This window comes from Suncus etruscus, chromosome 11, assembly GCF_024139225.1.
Source record: "Suncus etruscus isolate mSunEtr1 chromosome 11, mSunEtr1.pri.cur, whole genome shotgun sequence".
Lineage (NCBI taxonomy): Eukaryota > Metazoa > Chordata > Mammalia > Eulipotyphla > Soricidae > Suncus > Suncus etruscus.
The window spans coordinates 8434553-8449767 of NC_064858.1; the positions used below are offsets into that span (position 1 = coordinate 8434553).

Here is a 15215-nt window from a genome sequence, read left to right on the forward strand (position 1 = left end):
GAGGTCACCTTAGCAATTTGTTACTGGGAAAGCCTAGTAGTTAGGAATCAATCAGTAAGGATCATTTTCAGCGTCAACAGCTTTCAGGTGGTCCCTGTCTCTGCTGACTACTTCTGGGAGGCTTGCAGGGTCAGAACTCAGGCAACCCCCTCCTCCACCTGGAGAAAGGCCTGTCATGATAGAAGACACCAGTTAAGGGTTGGAGCTGGGAAAGAGCGCTGGACATGGGCCAAGACCATAGTCATGAGAACACCCTGCATAATAACAGGATATTGGCCCAGACCGTAAGTCAGAAGGACTTAATTTCCACATCACACATACACAGCTTTCTCCTGGGTGGGAAGTACTTCTGGATTGGCCCCCTACCCCTACCTGTTCTCCACCATGGGGGTGATCCTATTCTTCCCAATAAGACTTGGGTCGGAGAGACTTCCATTTGCGGTAGGTCCCACACACAGCTAGCCTGTCTGCCTGCAGGTATTTCTTTTGGCTGCTTGCAGATAGCTCGTGGTGGAAATTCCTGAGCCTGCTTATCTCCCTCACCTTGCATGGATTATTTCCTGTGTCAGCATTGTTTCCACACCCACTTTCCCAATCCTCCAGGGATTGGAGCTTGAGGCTTCCACTACAGGTCTGTCACCACACATGCATCTGGAATATTGGCCAAGACCATAATCATGAGGACTCACTGCAGGACAGCGAGATATCGTCTCAGACCATAAGTCATTACAGTTTAGTAGGCTTTCCCCTTGAATGGCCTGGTTTGATTCACAAATACTTTCTGGCCAGATATGATGACTTAAACTCAAGAAATTAATGTAGGATCCAGAGCGGTGGCACGGAGCAGTAAGGAATCTGCCTTGCTGTCGTTGGCCTAGGTCGGACCGTGGTTTGATCCCCCTGAGTCCCAACATATGGCCCCCCAAGCCAGAAGCAATTTCTGAGCACATAGCCAGGAGTAGCCCCTGAGCATCACCTGGTGTGGCCCAAAAACCAAAAAAGAAATAAAAAAGAAATTAAGTGTAACTTGTTTCACTAGATAATGAAACATATTTCATATAACCTGTGTAAAAATACCTTATGTTACCTTGATGGGAAAGCTGATAAAGAAAAAGAACTTTAGAGGCTGGAGAGATAGCACAGCGGCATGGCAGTATGGCGTTTGTTCACCTTGCATGCAGCCGACCCAGGATGGACCCAGGTTCAATTCCTGGCATCCTATATGATCCCCCGAGCCTGCAGGGGCAATTTCTGAGCACAGAGACAGGAGTAATCCTTTTTGTTTTTATTTATGTTTTTGGGTCACACCCAGCAGGCTCAGGGATTACTTCTGGCTCTAAACTCAGAAATCGTTCCTGGCAAACTCGGGGGACCATATATATGGGATGTTGGGATTTGAACCACCATCCTTCTGCATGCAAGACAAATGCCTTACCTCCATGCTATCTCTCCGGCCCCAGGAGTAATCCTTGATTGCCACGGGTTATGGCCCAAAAACAAAAAAAAAGAAAGAAAAAGGAACTTTGGTCTGTACCTCTTGCAAACTAATCACTTGTTTGAATTTGAGCCTATCATTTATTTATTTATGTATTTATTTATTTAGGTTTTTGGGTCACACCGAGCAGTGCTCATGGGTTCCTTTTGGCTCTACACTCAGAAATCGCTCCTGGCAGGCTTGGGGACTATATGGGATGCTGGAATTCGAACCACTGTCCTGCATGCAAAGCAAATGCTCTTCCTCCATGCTAGCTCCCCAGCCCCTGAGCCTATCATTTAAAACTAGAGATTCCCTTTACTTAAAGCCTGAGCTTTATGGATGCTAGTTACATTTCCCAGGGCATGGCAAGATTCCCTTTAGGTATTTATCTTGGAAAGCTTGTTAGATAAATACTGGGAAAAAAAATCTCAAAAGTTTTCTATAGGGGCCGGCAAGGTGGTGCTAGAGGTAAGGTGCCTGCCTTGCAAGCGCTAGACAAGAAAGGACCACGGTTCGATCCCCAGCGTCCCATATGGTCCCCCCAAACCAGGGGCAATTTCTGAGCACTTAGCCAGGAGTAACCCCTGAGCATCTAACGGATGTGGCCCAAAAAACCAAAAAAAAAAGTTTTATATCATCTGGGGGCCGGAGAGATAGCATGGAGATAAGGCGTTGCCTTTTATGCAGAAGGACAGTGGTTCAGTCGTAAGGTCCCCTGTGCCTGCCAGGGGCTATTTCTGAGCATAGAGCCAGGAGTGGCCCCTGAGTGCTGCCAGGTGTGACCCAAAAACCAAAAAAAAAAAAAAATTATATCAGTGCTCTTTTGGGGAAATCAAAAGACTTACAAGGGGGCTGGAGTGGTGGCACTAATGGTAAAGCGTCTGCCTTGCAAGCGCTAGCCTAGACCGCTGTTCGATCCCCAGCATCATATGTGATCCCCCAAGCCAGGAGCAATTTCTGAGTGCATAGCCAGGAGTAACCCCTGAGCATCACCGGCTGTGGCCCCCAAACAAACAAACAAAAGGACTTAATAGCATCAATTGCTGCTGCTGCTGGAACTGCCCTCCACAGGGTGTCCAAACCACTCATTTTGTAAAGAACTGCACAGAAATTCTAGTTTGTTAATTGTTACACAGATACCAGATTTGCAGCAAGCAGTGTTTTTCCTAGGGGACTTTCAAGCCAAAGCTCGTTGAAAATGTGACTGGCACTTTACCCAATTATAAATATATAACTCCCAAAATATATAAAAAAACACGGCATTCTTGAGAGCTAGTTAAAAAAAATATTGCTTCATCAAGGAAATATTTTTCAGGATATACAACTTTTGCAACAAGAAATATTTGCGGGCCTGGAGAGATAGCACAGCGGCGTTTGCCTTGCAAGCAGCCAATCCAGGACCAAAGGTGATTGGTTCGAATCCCGGTGTCCCATATGGTCCCCCGTGCCTGCCAGGAGCTATTTCTGAGCAGACAGCCAGGAGTAAAGCCTGAGCACCGCTGGATGTGGCCCCCCCCCCACAAAAAAAAAAAAGAAAGAAATATTTGCGGAGAAGCTGGGTAAGCTGGACTAGGTAAAATTTTGGAGAGCTTTATCTGCCAAAAGGGATTTCTGAGCACAGAGCAGGAGTAATCCCTGAGAGCCGCTGGGTGTGGCTCAAAAACCTAAATAAATAAATAAAAAGAGGTGGTGTTTGACGTGAAAACATCTAAGAAATAAATTTAGCTAGAAAGGAGAAAATCCGAGGAGAGGGGCAGAAAGAGATCTGAGGATTCTTAATTTCTAAATTACTCAGTATGTCCTTTTAAGATGTAAAGGCCTGGGGCCAGAGAAATATCATGCAGGTAGGGCATTTACCTTGCATGCAAAAGGACGGTGGCTCGAATCCCGGCATCCCATATGGTCCCCAAGCCTGCCAGGAGCAATTTCTGAGCAAAGAGCTAGGAGTAACCCCTGAGCACAGCCCAGTGTGACCCAAAAGCCAAAAACCAAAAAAAAAATAGAAAGGAGAGATGTAAAGGCCTAATTAGGCTCAATTAGCCTTACGTAGGTATTTGACTGTTGGTGGCTGCCCTCCCTCCCTCCCAAGTCTACTGTCAATGAATACAACAAATACTGTATGTGGAAGACTTTCAGGGCTCTCAGTCCACAAGACTGGGAGCCCCCCTGTCCCATGCTTTTCTCTATCCTGTCTTGTCTTTTTTTTTTTCTTTTTTTTTTCTGGGGGGGGCACACTTTGTGGTGATCAGGGATCACTCCTGGCTCTGCACTCAGAAATTACTCATGGCAGGCTCAGGGGACCATATCGGATACCTGGGATCAAACCCAGTTCAGCTGCATGGAAGGCAAATGTCCTACCTGCTGTGCTATGTTGCTCTGGTGGACCCATGCCTTGTTTTCTTAGTCCTCGTGGTGTTTGTTTACCCAGGGCTGTCCTCCAGCAACATATGTCTGAGCTCGATCCCCAGAGGGGTTGGACAGCTCGGCAGAGGAGGGAACAGCTTCTAGCAGCTTCTAGCTGGGCGTGGTGACTGGGAAAAGGTTTGCACCAATCCAGGGGAAAATCAGAAATGAGGAGGAGATGAACTAGAAGCATTTACAAATTATGGGTGATGGGGCCAGATGAGTGTGCAAATAAAAAGGGAAACTGAGGCCAGGAGCATCCCATATGGGCCACTGAGCCTGCCAGGAGTGATCCTCGATGCAGAGCCAGAAGTAAAGCCAAAGCACTTTGGGGTGTGGCTCAAACTCAATTTAACCAAAAGGCTACAAGAGGTCACCAAGTTGGTACCCAGAAGGTCCCAGCCAGAAAGGGCTCTCTCACAGGACACGACCCTCACCCCCTACAACGGGTCACACACTTCACCGTGAGAGCAGCTCAGCGAGGTACAGATTTGAGGTGATGAGAACCCCAGGATGTTGGCCGGTGAGGATTCCTGACCAGCTGCTTCCTCCCCTCAACCTCCCTGTGATGGAAACCAAAGCCAGCCCAAAGCAAGTTCAGTGACCTCAAAGGGGGCCAGAGCAGGCACAGGACAAGGTGTGTGCAGGTGTGGCCTGAACTCCCATGCTTCTCCACCAGGTTGGGTAAGCTATTCGGGTGAGTGAGTCAGGTGAGCAGGAATCCAGGGCTTTATTGGGCTGAGTAGGCAGAGGAGGGGGTGTCCCTCAGAATCTTATCAGCACAGCATTTCACTCACAGGAATCCCAGCAGAACACGGAACTCAGGGGTCCCATCAGTCCTGTCCCCCATGTTTGTGGGGGGAGCCCAGTGGGGAGCGCATCCAGGGAGGGCGGTAAGGGGCAGCTTCAGCCCTTCAGCTCACTCATGGCCTCCATGAGGCGCGCACTGTTGGTCACTGCTGTGGTCAGGAAGATGAACCTATATCCTGTGGGGGATCCCAGGGAGGTAGAAGGTAGAAGAGCGTCCCCCCACATGGTCCCATCACCAAAGCCCAAACCTGTGGCTCTTACCTCTCTCCCTGCCCAGGAAGCGCAGGGCTGAGATCTCGGAGAAGGTGCATCCGCCCAGGAACACCACCAGGATGAGGCGTGAAGACTCACTGGGCGCCTTGTCCTCCTTGCTCACGTCTACAGGGCCAGGAGAGATTCAGCACCCACCACCCCGCGGGGCCCCCCACCAGCTCCTCACAGCTCCCCACAGCCCTCCACACCTGCAAACAACAGTTCCCCACAATTGAGTAGCCGCACCACCTCCTCCAGGCCCTGCCAGCTGCGCCTCTCCAGGACCTGCAGGAATAGCAAGGGACCAGCTGAAGCCAGGTGCCAGGATGGCAGGGACCCGAGAAGGCTGATGGCAGGGGTGCCCCCCGCAGCACCTGCTCGATGACCCGGCAGCTGAGGGGCACATAGGCACCATTGAAGACGTAGGCCATGTCTCGGGGCACTTTGAGGTCGTATTCGCCGTCCACACGGGGGATCTGAGACAAGTAGGCAAGGCTGGATCAATAGGTGTTTGGAGCTGTGTGCTCGAAAGGGTTGCTGGGAGCAGCCCCTGCCCATGGAAAGGGACCAGCTGGGCACGGAGAGTCCCCCAGTGTTAAGACGAGGTCGCTCATGGCACATGTGGATGGGACGTGCCTATTCTGCACTGATGGGGTCAACTGCAGGCAGGAGTAGTTTGGCTCCTTTTGTCAGATTTGTTCGTTTGGGAACCATACATGGTGCTCAGGGCTGAGTCCTGGCTCTGCGCTCAGGGCTCACCCCCAGCAGACTCAAGACTGTATGGGATGACAGAGATTGAACCCGGGTCAGCCGTGTGCAAGGCAAATGCTCTCTCAGGCCCTTTAGCTCCTATTTTATGGGTGCTGGAGTTGGGCTGTGGACACTCAGTCCCAGATCTCCAGGGCACCCCATGAAGCCTGGGGGAACTTTTGTTGCCAGAGACCAAAGTACAAGCTCAGGGCTGGAGCAATAGCCCAACGTGGAGGGCACTTTCCTTGCTCAGGCCAAACCTGCCAGGATTGAAGACAGAACAAGGAGCAAGCCCTGAGCTTCACTGATTATGACCCCAAAACTAATTAAATAAATAAATAAATAAGTAAATAAATAAAAAAAAGCACATGTTCTGCCTTTGAGCATCCTTTGTACTGTGTTGGTGGGGGGAGCTGGCCTTTGAGCATCTTTTGTACTGTGTTGGTGGGGGGAGCTGGGGCAAGGGTCAGAACTTGTAAACAGCATGAAGGTTTCTGTGGGGCCAGGAGGGGCCATCCCAACTGCCCGTATCTGCCCTACAACACCTACCAGGTTCAGTTTCTTGCTGATGGCGCGGAAGTTGCTCCTCTTGGCCAGAGAGCTGAAGGCATCCGTGATCTTGCCTGGACAGAAGGATGGGGACAGCAGGTACCCTCAGACCAGGGTCATATTCCTAAAGGGGCATCTCCTCCCCAAACACCACATCTACTGAGCCACTGCCTAGACTCCCCTAGAACCCACCATGCTGGTCACTTTTCTGCCGCCCAAGAACAAGGTGATTCTGCTTACAGGGACAAAGTGGGGGCTCTGGAGGCAAACCTGCTGGGGTCCCAGCCTGCCCCTGCACACATTGTGTCCCCCCAGATGGATTAGCAAATGGGGGGGAGACGGCTCTCACCTGCAGCCTTATCAGTCACCAGCTTGCTGACCTTGCTCTCCACGGCAGTCAGAGTGTCCCCCGGGGCCTGCTCCGTCAGCAGCCCAGCCCGGCGCAGGTTGGAGAAGGTGAGGAGATGCTCGGGGCCATAGCTCTGGGGGAAACACCATGAGGGGACATAGAGGCAGAAGTGGGTCATGTTCTCCCAGAGTCCCCAGAGTCCTGTCTGTGCCACAGTACACTGGGCTGGAGAGCGCCCAGCCAGGACAACAGTCAGGTCAGGCCATGTCATGCCAGCTCTGTGCCGTCACTTGAAGGACATAATGGGGGCCCAACTCTCAAGGGCACATTCTCAAACAAGCCCAGTCCCTCAGACACAGAACTGTTGGGCCCAATTCTAGAAGGGTCAAGAAAAGCCTAGAAGGCTGGGGCCGGAGTGGTGGCGCAAACGGTAAGGCTTTTGCCTTGCATGCGCTAACCGAGGATGAACCACGGTTCAAACCTTGGCGTCCCATATGGTCCCCCAGGCCAGGAGCAATTTCTGAGCGCATAGCCAGGAGTAACCCCTAAGCGTCACTGGGTGTGGCCCAGAAAAACAAAAAATAAAAAAAGAAAAAAGAAAAAAGAAAAAAAAAGCCTGGATCTCAAGAGGTGCTCTGGGAGAGAGCAGGAACCTGTGCTGAGGGGAGCAGTGGGAATAGGGGCAAGGGCATCTGCAGGAGAGACCCCGGAAGTGGGAGATGACAAACAGGAAATGGGCCACTGCTGCCCCCTCTGAGCTGGTCTCAGCCCACCTGCTAAGGGCCCTCCAGACCAACTCTCCCCGGCCGTACCTGCAGATACTGTGTCTTCAGGGAGCGGTAATCCTTCGGGGTCAGTCCTGAGAGTGAAGACACAGCTGCTAAGAGGTTCGGCTAGACCAGCCCCCCAAAACCCCTCACCCCATGGCACTCACCGTCCTCAGTGACAGACAACAGGCACATGAGGCGGAGACTTTCTATGGGTGAGACCTGTGAAGAAGTCACCCTCACTCAGCACCCCAGTTCTGTGCTCTACAGCTGGGCTCTCAGCACCCCAGACTGGCAGTCTGTGCCCCACAGCGTACATAGACCCCGTGCCTAGAATGCCAGTCCATGCTCTCCAGTGTAGCTGGCCCAGCCTGACCCTCACCTGCCGGTCTATATGCTCGGCGATGTAGCTGATGCTCTCCCGGATGCCAAAGCCCTCCAGCAGTGCTATGAGCAATGGGCCAAAGGGTGACAGGGTGAATGCTCTGCCAGGGCTCGTCTCCCCAGTATCCAAGCAGGCAGATAGGCTGCTGGGACACGGGCCCCAGGGAGCCTTCCGTAGCCTGGCACTCCCCACTCACCATGCTCAGTCTTGATGAGTTCCTGGAAGTCCTGCCGGGTTTTCTTCTTCATGATGGATTCGCAGGCCCCGATGTCTGCAGGGAAGGAGGGGTTGGCCCAGGCATGTGCACAGAAGACACAGATGTTCTTCATTCACCGTGTCTGTGGGTGCCAGGCCCATAGCCCCGAGCTGGGGTTCACACAGGGAACAACCGAAGGCCCAGTGCCAGCCCACTTCCCACCTCGGACGAACAGGACAGTGCCCTGGAGACACTTACGGAGACTCAGCAGCCGGTGCTCCTGCTTCAGCCCCTTGAGCTCCTGGGACACGAAGTCCTTCATCTGCTTGATGTCCATCCCTCTCCGGCGCTGTAGGGGTCCAGCTTGTCACACCCAGCCCGCTCTTGCCTCTACCCCACCCTCTGATTCTGAGTCCTAAGGAGAAGCTGAAGCCAGAGCCCGCTGGGGGAGCCACCAAAGGCAGGGAGGGCTGGAGTGGAGCCTCACATCATACTGAGTCTGCAAGTTCCGGGCTTTCTGGCTCAGGAAGCTGAAGACATTGGAGAAGTGTTCGTTGCGGATCTCATTGAAGACCTGAGAGGGGATTGGGCAGCCCAGAGTCATAGGGAGCCCTTGCACACCTCGAGAACAGGAGGGCTGGAAGGGATCCCTTCACCTTGTCCTCAGCATTGAGCAGCACCTTCAGGCTCTTATCTGAAGCCGTGATGTCGGGGCCGAAGTCCACGCTCCCTGCAAGAAAGGTCAGCTAGGAGGGTAGCACAGCAAAGGCACTTCCCCAAGTTGCGGACACAGGGCAGCCACTCACCACACTTGATTCGGAAGGTGTCGTCCACTAGGCCCTCGTAGACCACCTGGGAGCACAGTGCCGTCACAAAGTCCACATCTGAAAGCAGAGCCCAGCCCGGGCTGTCCTGAGGTGCTTTTGGGCCATGGAGACCCAACGTACGAAGATTGCTCTGCCTCTAATGCCGGCCAGCAGTGCCTACCTCGGTCCAGGAAGAAAACATGGCCGATTTCGGGCCGGCGGCCCTTGACTTCACCCTCCTCCTCCTCCTCCAGGGTCCTCCACAGTTCATGCACCATCTGCAGGATCCACAAAAGCCTCAGTGAACCCCAGGGTAGGAGCCCTGGCCTTTCTACCCGTGCCGCCCTCCTCTGCCCTGGGGGGCACACCTTGGCACACCTGCCCAGGCCATAGCAGTGGGGAAAGGGCCCGTAGAGTGTGTTGAGGAGCTGCAAGGCTTGGGCCACGGTGCTGATCCAGCGCTGATTCCCTTCCTGCAGGCACAGGCCCCAAGGCATGCTCCAGCCCACAGGCCTTCAGGCCTAGGCAGGAAGGCAGAGTCCGGGGGAGGCTGGCACAGGCGCCTGAGTGAATCCCAGGGATCCTTTAGTAGTATTCACTGTCCAGATGCCCCTCCCAGGCCCAGTGGGATGCCCGTGCTGGCAGCCCACCCATGCCCAGTCTGCCCTTGTGGGCCGGGGGGTTACCAGGAAGTAGTCTCTGAAAAACTCAGGCAGTTCCATGCTCAGCAAGTCCACATCAAGCGGCAGCAAGGAGAAGGCCCACTCGTCGCAACTCACATCTGTGGGTGGGCAGCCATACATCTTGTTCCCTCTTGGGACTTGGGGCCCTGCTCCCACACCCCTAGGGGAGACGAGTAACGGGGATCCCTGACTGTGCTCACCTCCATAGATGCCCTCTTCCTCCAACACCATCTCGCAGGCATAGAACTGAGGGAGTGGAGACAAGTCAGGAACTCACCCTGTTCTCTACTGCTTCCCCGAGTGTCCCAACTCAGACCCACAAAATGGCACAGAACACAGAGCCCAGCACCTCCTTTGCAGCCCCGGATATAGCCAACAGAACTCTCGCCTAGTGACAGGGCTCAGTTCTCGGGCACCCAGAACCACATTCCATGGAGGAGTGTTTGTGAGCCCAGGGAGAAGGGTCAGCGCTAAGACCTAACTGAGCCCCTGGGACCCGGAATCCAGCTCAGAAGCTCCACAAGCAGGCCCAGGACCTTCCTCATTAAACAGCTCCTGCGTGGGCACAAGGGGCTCTAAACAGCTGCACATTTATGTCAATGGGGGAGCCCAGGTTAGAATCCTCAGTACCCCCTGGAGTGAGCCCTGCGGAACACACCAGGAAGAAGTCATTCAAGCATTGAGGGGTGTGACTCCAGCATTTGGGGAAGCCTCATTGCAGAGCCAGAGCCCCACCACTGCCTTGGCTCCTATGGCCTGCCTGCACTCACCCTCCGGCCCCAGGCCCTCACCCCACGCTACCTTCTGAGGACAGAAGATGATCTTATATCTCCGCATGCGGCCTGCCTGCTTGTCGGCGTTGACAAGGTCTAGAGACAGACAGAAGGATGATGCTCAGCAGACCCACCTACAGCCAGTTCGGCCCAACGCCCTCTCCAGGATGTCTGGGCAGACTCACTGGCGATATAGCGCAGGTTCTGCACTCGGGGCCTGATCAGGAAGCAGAGCCTGCAGGTTAGAAGGACAAGCAGAGGCATATGAGGGTAAAATTCCAGGATGAGACAGACAAGGGCCCCCCGACCAAGGGCAACAGTAACATCCCGAACTACAGTGGGGTCAGCTCTCTTGGTGGCCAAACCAGTCATCCAAGACTCCCTGAGAAAAAGGGACACTGGTAAGCTGAGGAATTATAATTGGCCTTTTTTTTTTTTTTTAATTATGAGAACAATGATGCAAAGAGGACAAGGTAAAGTTACAGTGAAAGAACAATCGCCCATAAACAGAGCTCTCAGAAGAAATCCCCTTACTGATGCCTAAATATTAAACTTACAGTCAAAAAATCATTAAGAAAAATAAGGCAGAACCCATGTACAATTACTTTGTCCACAAGTCCCCAGATCGTAGGACATTATAACATTTCTTAGCAGTACACAAAGCAACCTAAAGCCATGAGATTTATGTGACTCCTTAACTTTGAAGGCATAGTATTTTTATATATTCATGCACATACATATTAGTTTAAGTTAACATCAAAAGTTTAAGAGGTTTTTTTTTAAGGGTTAGTCAAAAGGACACAGTAAAAACGGTGTTAGAGTGGCAAATATTGTTTGCATAGGCCCACCAAAATATGGGGGTCATAGTAAGGAATAGCCTTGGTCTAAATACAAGGAGACCACTACCCCTGAAGTTTCCTATGACCGGCCTTCTTAAGTCCCAGCTCTTACGGAATCACAACCAACTGGGCAAAGGAGATGCCCGAGACTGGGCAGAGGCCAAGAAACATCCAGAGGAGACTGAGAAGGGTCCAAGCCCAGACTCATGGATTGTGCTCAGAGGAGCTGGAGATTCAGTCCCTATGGGAGGATGCTCGTCACTAAGGTCTGAGACGTACAAGGGAGACACGAAACCAAATGGCACACAGCCCTGACTGGGCATGGGAAAAGATTGGCCCAGAAAAACACAACTAAGCCCTAGAGCAGTGCGCGCAGGGGGTGATAGAGAGGGAACAGAGGGTCCAATTGAAGTGCATGGAATGGGAGCTCAGAGAAGCAGGGACTGGCTTGGCACTGTGGGCCATGGGAGGGAGAGAGCACCCTCGACTGGGTGGGGTTTGGGGTTATTGTAAGGGTAAAAACCTGAGATGCCCTAAGCACAACACAAGCCTTTCCTTGGGGTCCTTTCTTTGGTCCTTCATTTCCTCCTTAAAGATACTAGACTCAAGACAGGGAGGGGAAAGACAAAGCAGCAAGAGAACAGAAAGCTTAAGACAAGTTCAGAGGCTAAGATGCCAATAGGCTGAAGGTATGTGATCAAATCCCAGAACAAGTCAGACCCCATCTTGGTGTGAACTGAACCTGGAGCATGCCAGGTCCCATCTCAGCATGAGCAAAACCTAAAACATGCCAGACTCCATCCCAGAGCGAGCAGAACTCAGAATGCTCAACAGGCCATGTTCCATTTCAGCTTAGGGCAGTCCCAAGTGGCTTGCAGGAACCACTTGCCTGCCCACTCCTGAAACTTACTGCTCACTGGAGCTGACGAGTGGCTTATTGTCCACCTTGTACAGCTTGTCCACTTCGTGTTGCTGCCGGGAGAATCCAATAGGACATCATGAGTGAATGCTCAGCCACCACAGGGCCTGGCCCCTACCAGAAAGTCCTTCAGCTGACTCTGAAATGGATCGTTCCAGACAACCACCCCACTGATGCGCCCTCAAACCATCTTCAGATATGACACGAAGGAAACAAGACAAGTAAAATGCTCTATCCACTCCATACAGATGTGCTCTTTTTTTTTGGGGGGGGGTGTCACACCCGGGAGCGCTCAGGGGTTACTCCTGGCTCTACGTTCAGAAATCGCTCCTAGCAGGCTCGGGGGACTATATGGGATGCCGGATTCAAACCACTGTCCTTCTGCATGCAAGGCAAAAGCCCTACCTCCAGGCTATCTCTCCGACCCCCAACAGACGTGCTCTTTTTACCAGCAAATCTGGTGCTCTGTTCCAAATGTCAAAGGCACCAGAGCTTCCCCATAAAAGAGGGGTGTTGTGCGGATGGGGCTGGTGGGTACCTTGAGGATGGAGACATTGGCAATTCGATCCAAAGGGCTCATGAGATCAGCCTCAATGAACAAGTCCTTCTTCCCAGGCAGCTGCAAGTGAAGTGAAAAGCCAGGACAGTTGCTCAGGCCAAACCAAGCCAGGCCACACACAAACTCATGCAGGCAGCAGGGCAGAAAGTCCTGCTGCGCACCCCTCAGCGGCCCAGCATCCCACTGGTGGATCCACAGCTGACACTTCTCTAGCCACTTTCCTGTCGCCTCACTGTGGCTGGGGTCACCTGAGGCATTCTCTGCCTTGCAACACCCTGTGCCCTGCTTACTCACCTCTGTTGCATGCTGAACACTCACCCAACTACCAGACCCTCTCGCATGCAAGTGACCCCCCCAAAGCATGCTTCTTATAGGCCGGGGAGTAGAGCCCCCCAAAAACACAAAACATTAAGAGTCCACCTTTTGGGGCCGGGCGGTGGCGCTCGAGGTAAGGTGCCTGCCTTACCTGCGCTAGCCTAGGAGACGGACCGCGGTTCGATCCCCCGGCGTCCCATATGGTCCCCCAAGCCAGGAGCGACTTCTGAGCGCATAGCCAGGAGTAACCCCTGAGCATCACCGGGTGTGGCCCAAAAACCAAAAAAAAAAAAAAAAAAAAAAAAAAAAAAAAAAGAGTCCACCTTTTGGCCGGGCGGTGGCGCTCGAGGTAAGGTGCCTGCCTTACCTGCGCTAGCCTAGGAGACGGACCGCGGTTCGATCCCCCGGCGTCCCATATGGTCCCCCAAGCCAGGAGCGACTTCTGAGCGCATAGCCAGGAGTAACCCCTGAGCGTCACCGGGTGTGGCCCAAAAACCAAAAAAAAAAAAAAAAAAAAAAAAAAGAGTCCACCTTTTTTTTCTTTTTTTAGGGTTTGTGGGTCACACCTGGCAGTGCTCAGGGGTTCCTCCTGGCTCTGTACTCAGACATCGCCTTTGGCAGGCTCAGGTAGGGGGACCCTACCCTATGGGATGCCATATGGGATTCGAACCGCCGTCCTTCTGAATGCAAGGCAAACATCCTACTTCCAACCTCCATGCTATCTCTCCGGCCCCTCTTTTCTTTTCTTTTTTGGTTTTTGGGTCATACCCGGCAGTGCTCAGGGGTTCCTCCTGGCTCTGTACTCAGACATCGCCTTTGGCAGGCTCAGGTAGGGAGACCCTACCCTATGGGATGCCATGTGGGATTCGAACCGCCGTCCTTCTGCATGCAAGGCAAACAAACGCCCGACCTCCATGCTATCTCTCGGGCCCCAAAGCATGCCTTTTAAAGCCTGGGGAGTACGGCCCCCCAAAAAACACAAAACCTTAAAGAGTCCACCCTTTTAACTTGGGGCCAGAAACACGCATCTGACCTTAATCACTAGGCCCGAAGGCTGCTTGTGCAAGGGTCTTCTGGGGGCGACGAGAACCCGAGCCCCCAAACCCGGGGTACCCGGGGCAGCATTCCTAGAGCTGTTCCAGGGATTGGGGGACCCTGGTAGGCCCGGCCGGGGGGCGGTGGCCAGGGGATCAGGGCACCCCAAGCTCCTCCCGGCTCGGGCCTTTCTCCGCAGGGGCCGAGGGGGACGGGGGTGCCTGGCCCGGGCCCGGGTGCGACCCCGACCTGCTCGAGCAGGTAGATGAGCTGGTCCCGCGCCAGGCGCTTGAGCAGGGAGAAGTCGGGCAGCTCCGGGGCGTCCACCCGGTGGGGGAAGGCCATGGCGGCCGACCTCGGCCCCGCTCGGCCCCGCTCGGCTCCGGGGCGTGGGCGGCACCGGCCCCAACCCGCGGGGGGCTCCGACAGCCCGGCCCGGGCTCCAGCCGCCGACGCCGCCGCTCGCGCAGAACGAGTCCCTGCGATGACAGCCGGCCGGAAGTGGCGGGCGCCATGTTGGCGCGCGGCCTGCCGGGAAGCGGACGGTGTCCTGCAGGGACATTTGCAAACGCGAAGCCCTCGTCGTGGCCTGAGCTAGGAAATGTGTTGAGATTAAAGGGAGCTTGGTGGGGTGGGGTGGGGTGGAAGATATGGTTTGGCATGGTATGGTAAAGTATGGTATGGCACAGTATGGTATGGTGTGGTGTGGTGTGAAGTATTTGGAGACTTGATGTTTCTCCTTTTTTCTTTTTTTTTGGTTTTTGGGCCACACCCTGCGGTGCTCAGGGGTTACTCCTGGCTCTGTGCTCAGAAATCGCACCTGGCAGGCATGGGGACCATATGGGATGCCGGGATTCGAACCAACCACCTTAGGTTCTGGGTCGGCTGCTTGCAAGGCAAATGCCGCTGTGCTATCTCTCCGGCCCGTTTCTCCTTTTTTAAATTCTATTTTACTTTTTTTGTTTTTGGGTCACACCCAATAGCACAGGGGGTTCCTCCTGCTCTATGCTCAGAAATCGCTCCTGGCAGGCTCGGGAGACCCTATGGGATGCCAGGATTCAAACCACCAACCTGCATGCAAGGCAAATGCCTTACCTCCATGCTATCTCTCCAGCCTCATAACCTTCATATCTGTATGAATTATTTATTGCGACTTCAACAATCGGAACAGCTGGGGATCTCCCTTTCCCCTTTGGGGACGGTGGAGCCTTTCCTTACTGGTCTGGTCTGGTATGGTATGGTAGGTATGGTAACACACAAAGTGATACTTGGAGTTTGAGCTTGGCTCTGTGCTTCAGGATCCATCATTCCTGGCAGTGCAGAAACATGGGGTCAGAGTGATAGTTAG

The 15215-nt window shown here is 53.4% G+C and overlaps 1 protein-coding gene across 1 annotated transcript; it reads right to left on the bottom strand.

The window, feature by feature from the left end:
- Window positions 1–4591: 4591 nt before the first annotated feature.
- Window positions 4592–14343, bottom strand: VPS33B (VPS33B late endosome and lysosome associated). The gene is made up of 23 exons (XM_049783307.1): window positions 14117–14343; window positions 12497–12577; window positions 11950–12011; window positions 10386–10435; window positions 10229–10296; window positions 9628–9673; window positions 9431–9525; window positions 9113–9217; window positions 8926–9022; window positions 8745–8822; window positions 8595–8668; window positions 8426–8512; window positions 8197–8287; window positions 7939–8013; window positions 7740–7804; window positions 7525–7579; window positions 7403–7449; window positions 6591–6723; window positions 6242–6315; window positions 5317–5418; window positions 5152–5227; window positions 4952–5068; window positions 4592–4866 (listed from the first exon to the last, which is right to left on the bottom strand). The coding sequence occupies exons 1-23, from the start codon at window positions 14210–14212 to the stop codon at window positions 4787–4789; spliced, it is 1854 nt and encodes a 617-aa protein (XP_049639264.1). The 5' UTR covers window positions 14213–14343; the 3' UTR covers window positions 4592–4786.
- Window positions 14344–15215: the final 872 nt, after the last annotated feature.

Excerpts from the sequence above, each read along its gene's own strand:
- VPS33B (XM_049783307.1), bottom strand. The coding sequence starts at position 14,212 with ATGGCCTTCCCCCACCGGGTGGACGCCCCGGAGCTGCCCGACTTCTCC. Across the intron at positions 12,012-12,496 it reads CCAATGTCTCCATCCTCAAG|CAACACGAAGTGGACAAGCT; the intron begins GTACCCACCAGC and ends TTCTCCCGGCAG. Across the intron at positions 5,228-5,316 it reads GCTGCCGGGTCATCGAGCAG|GTCCTGGAGAGGCGCAGCTG; the intron begins GTGCTGCGGGGG and ends CTATTCCTGCAG.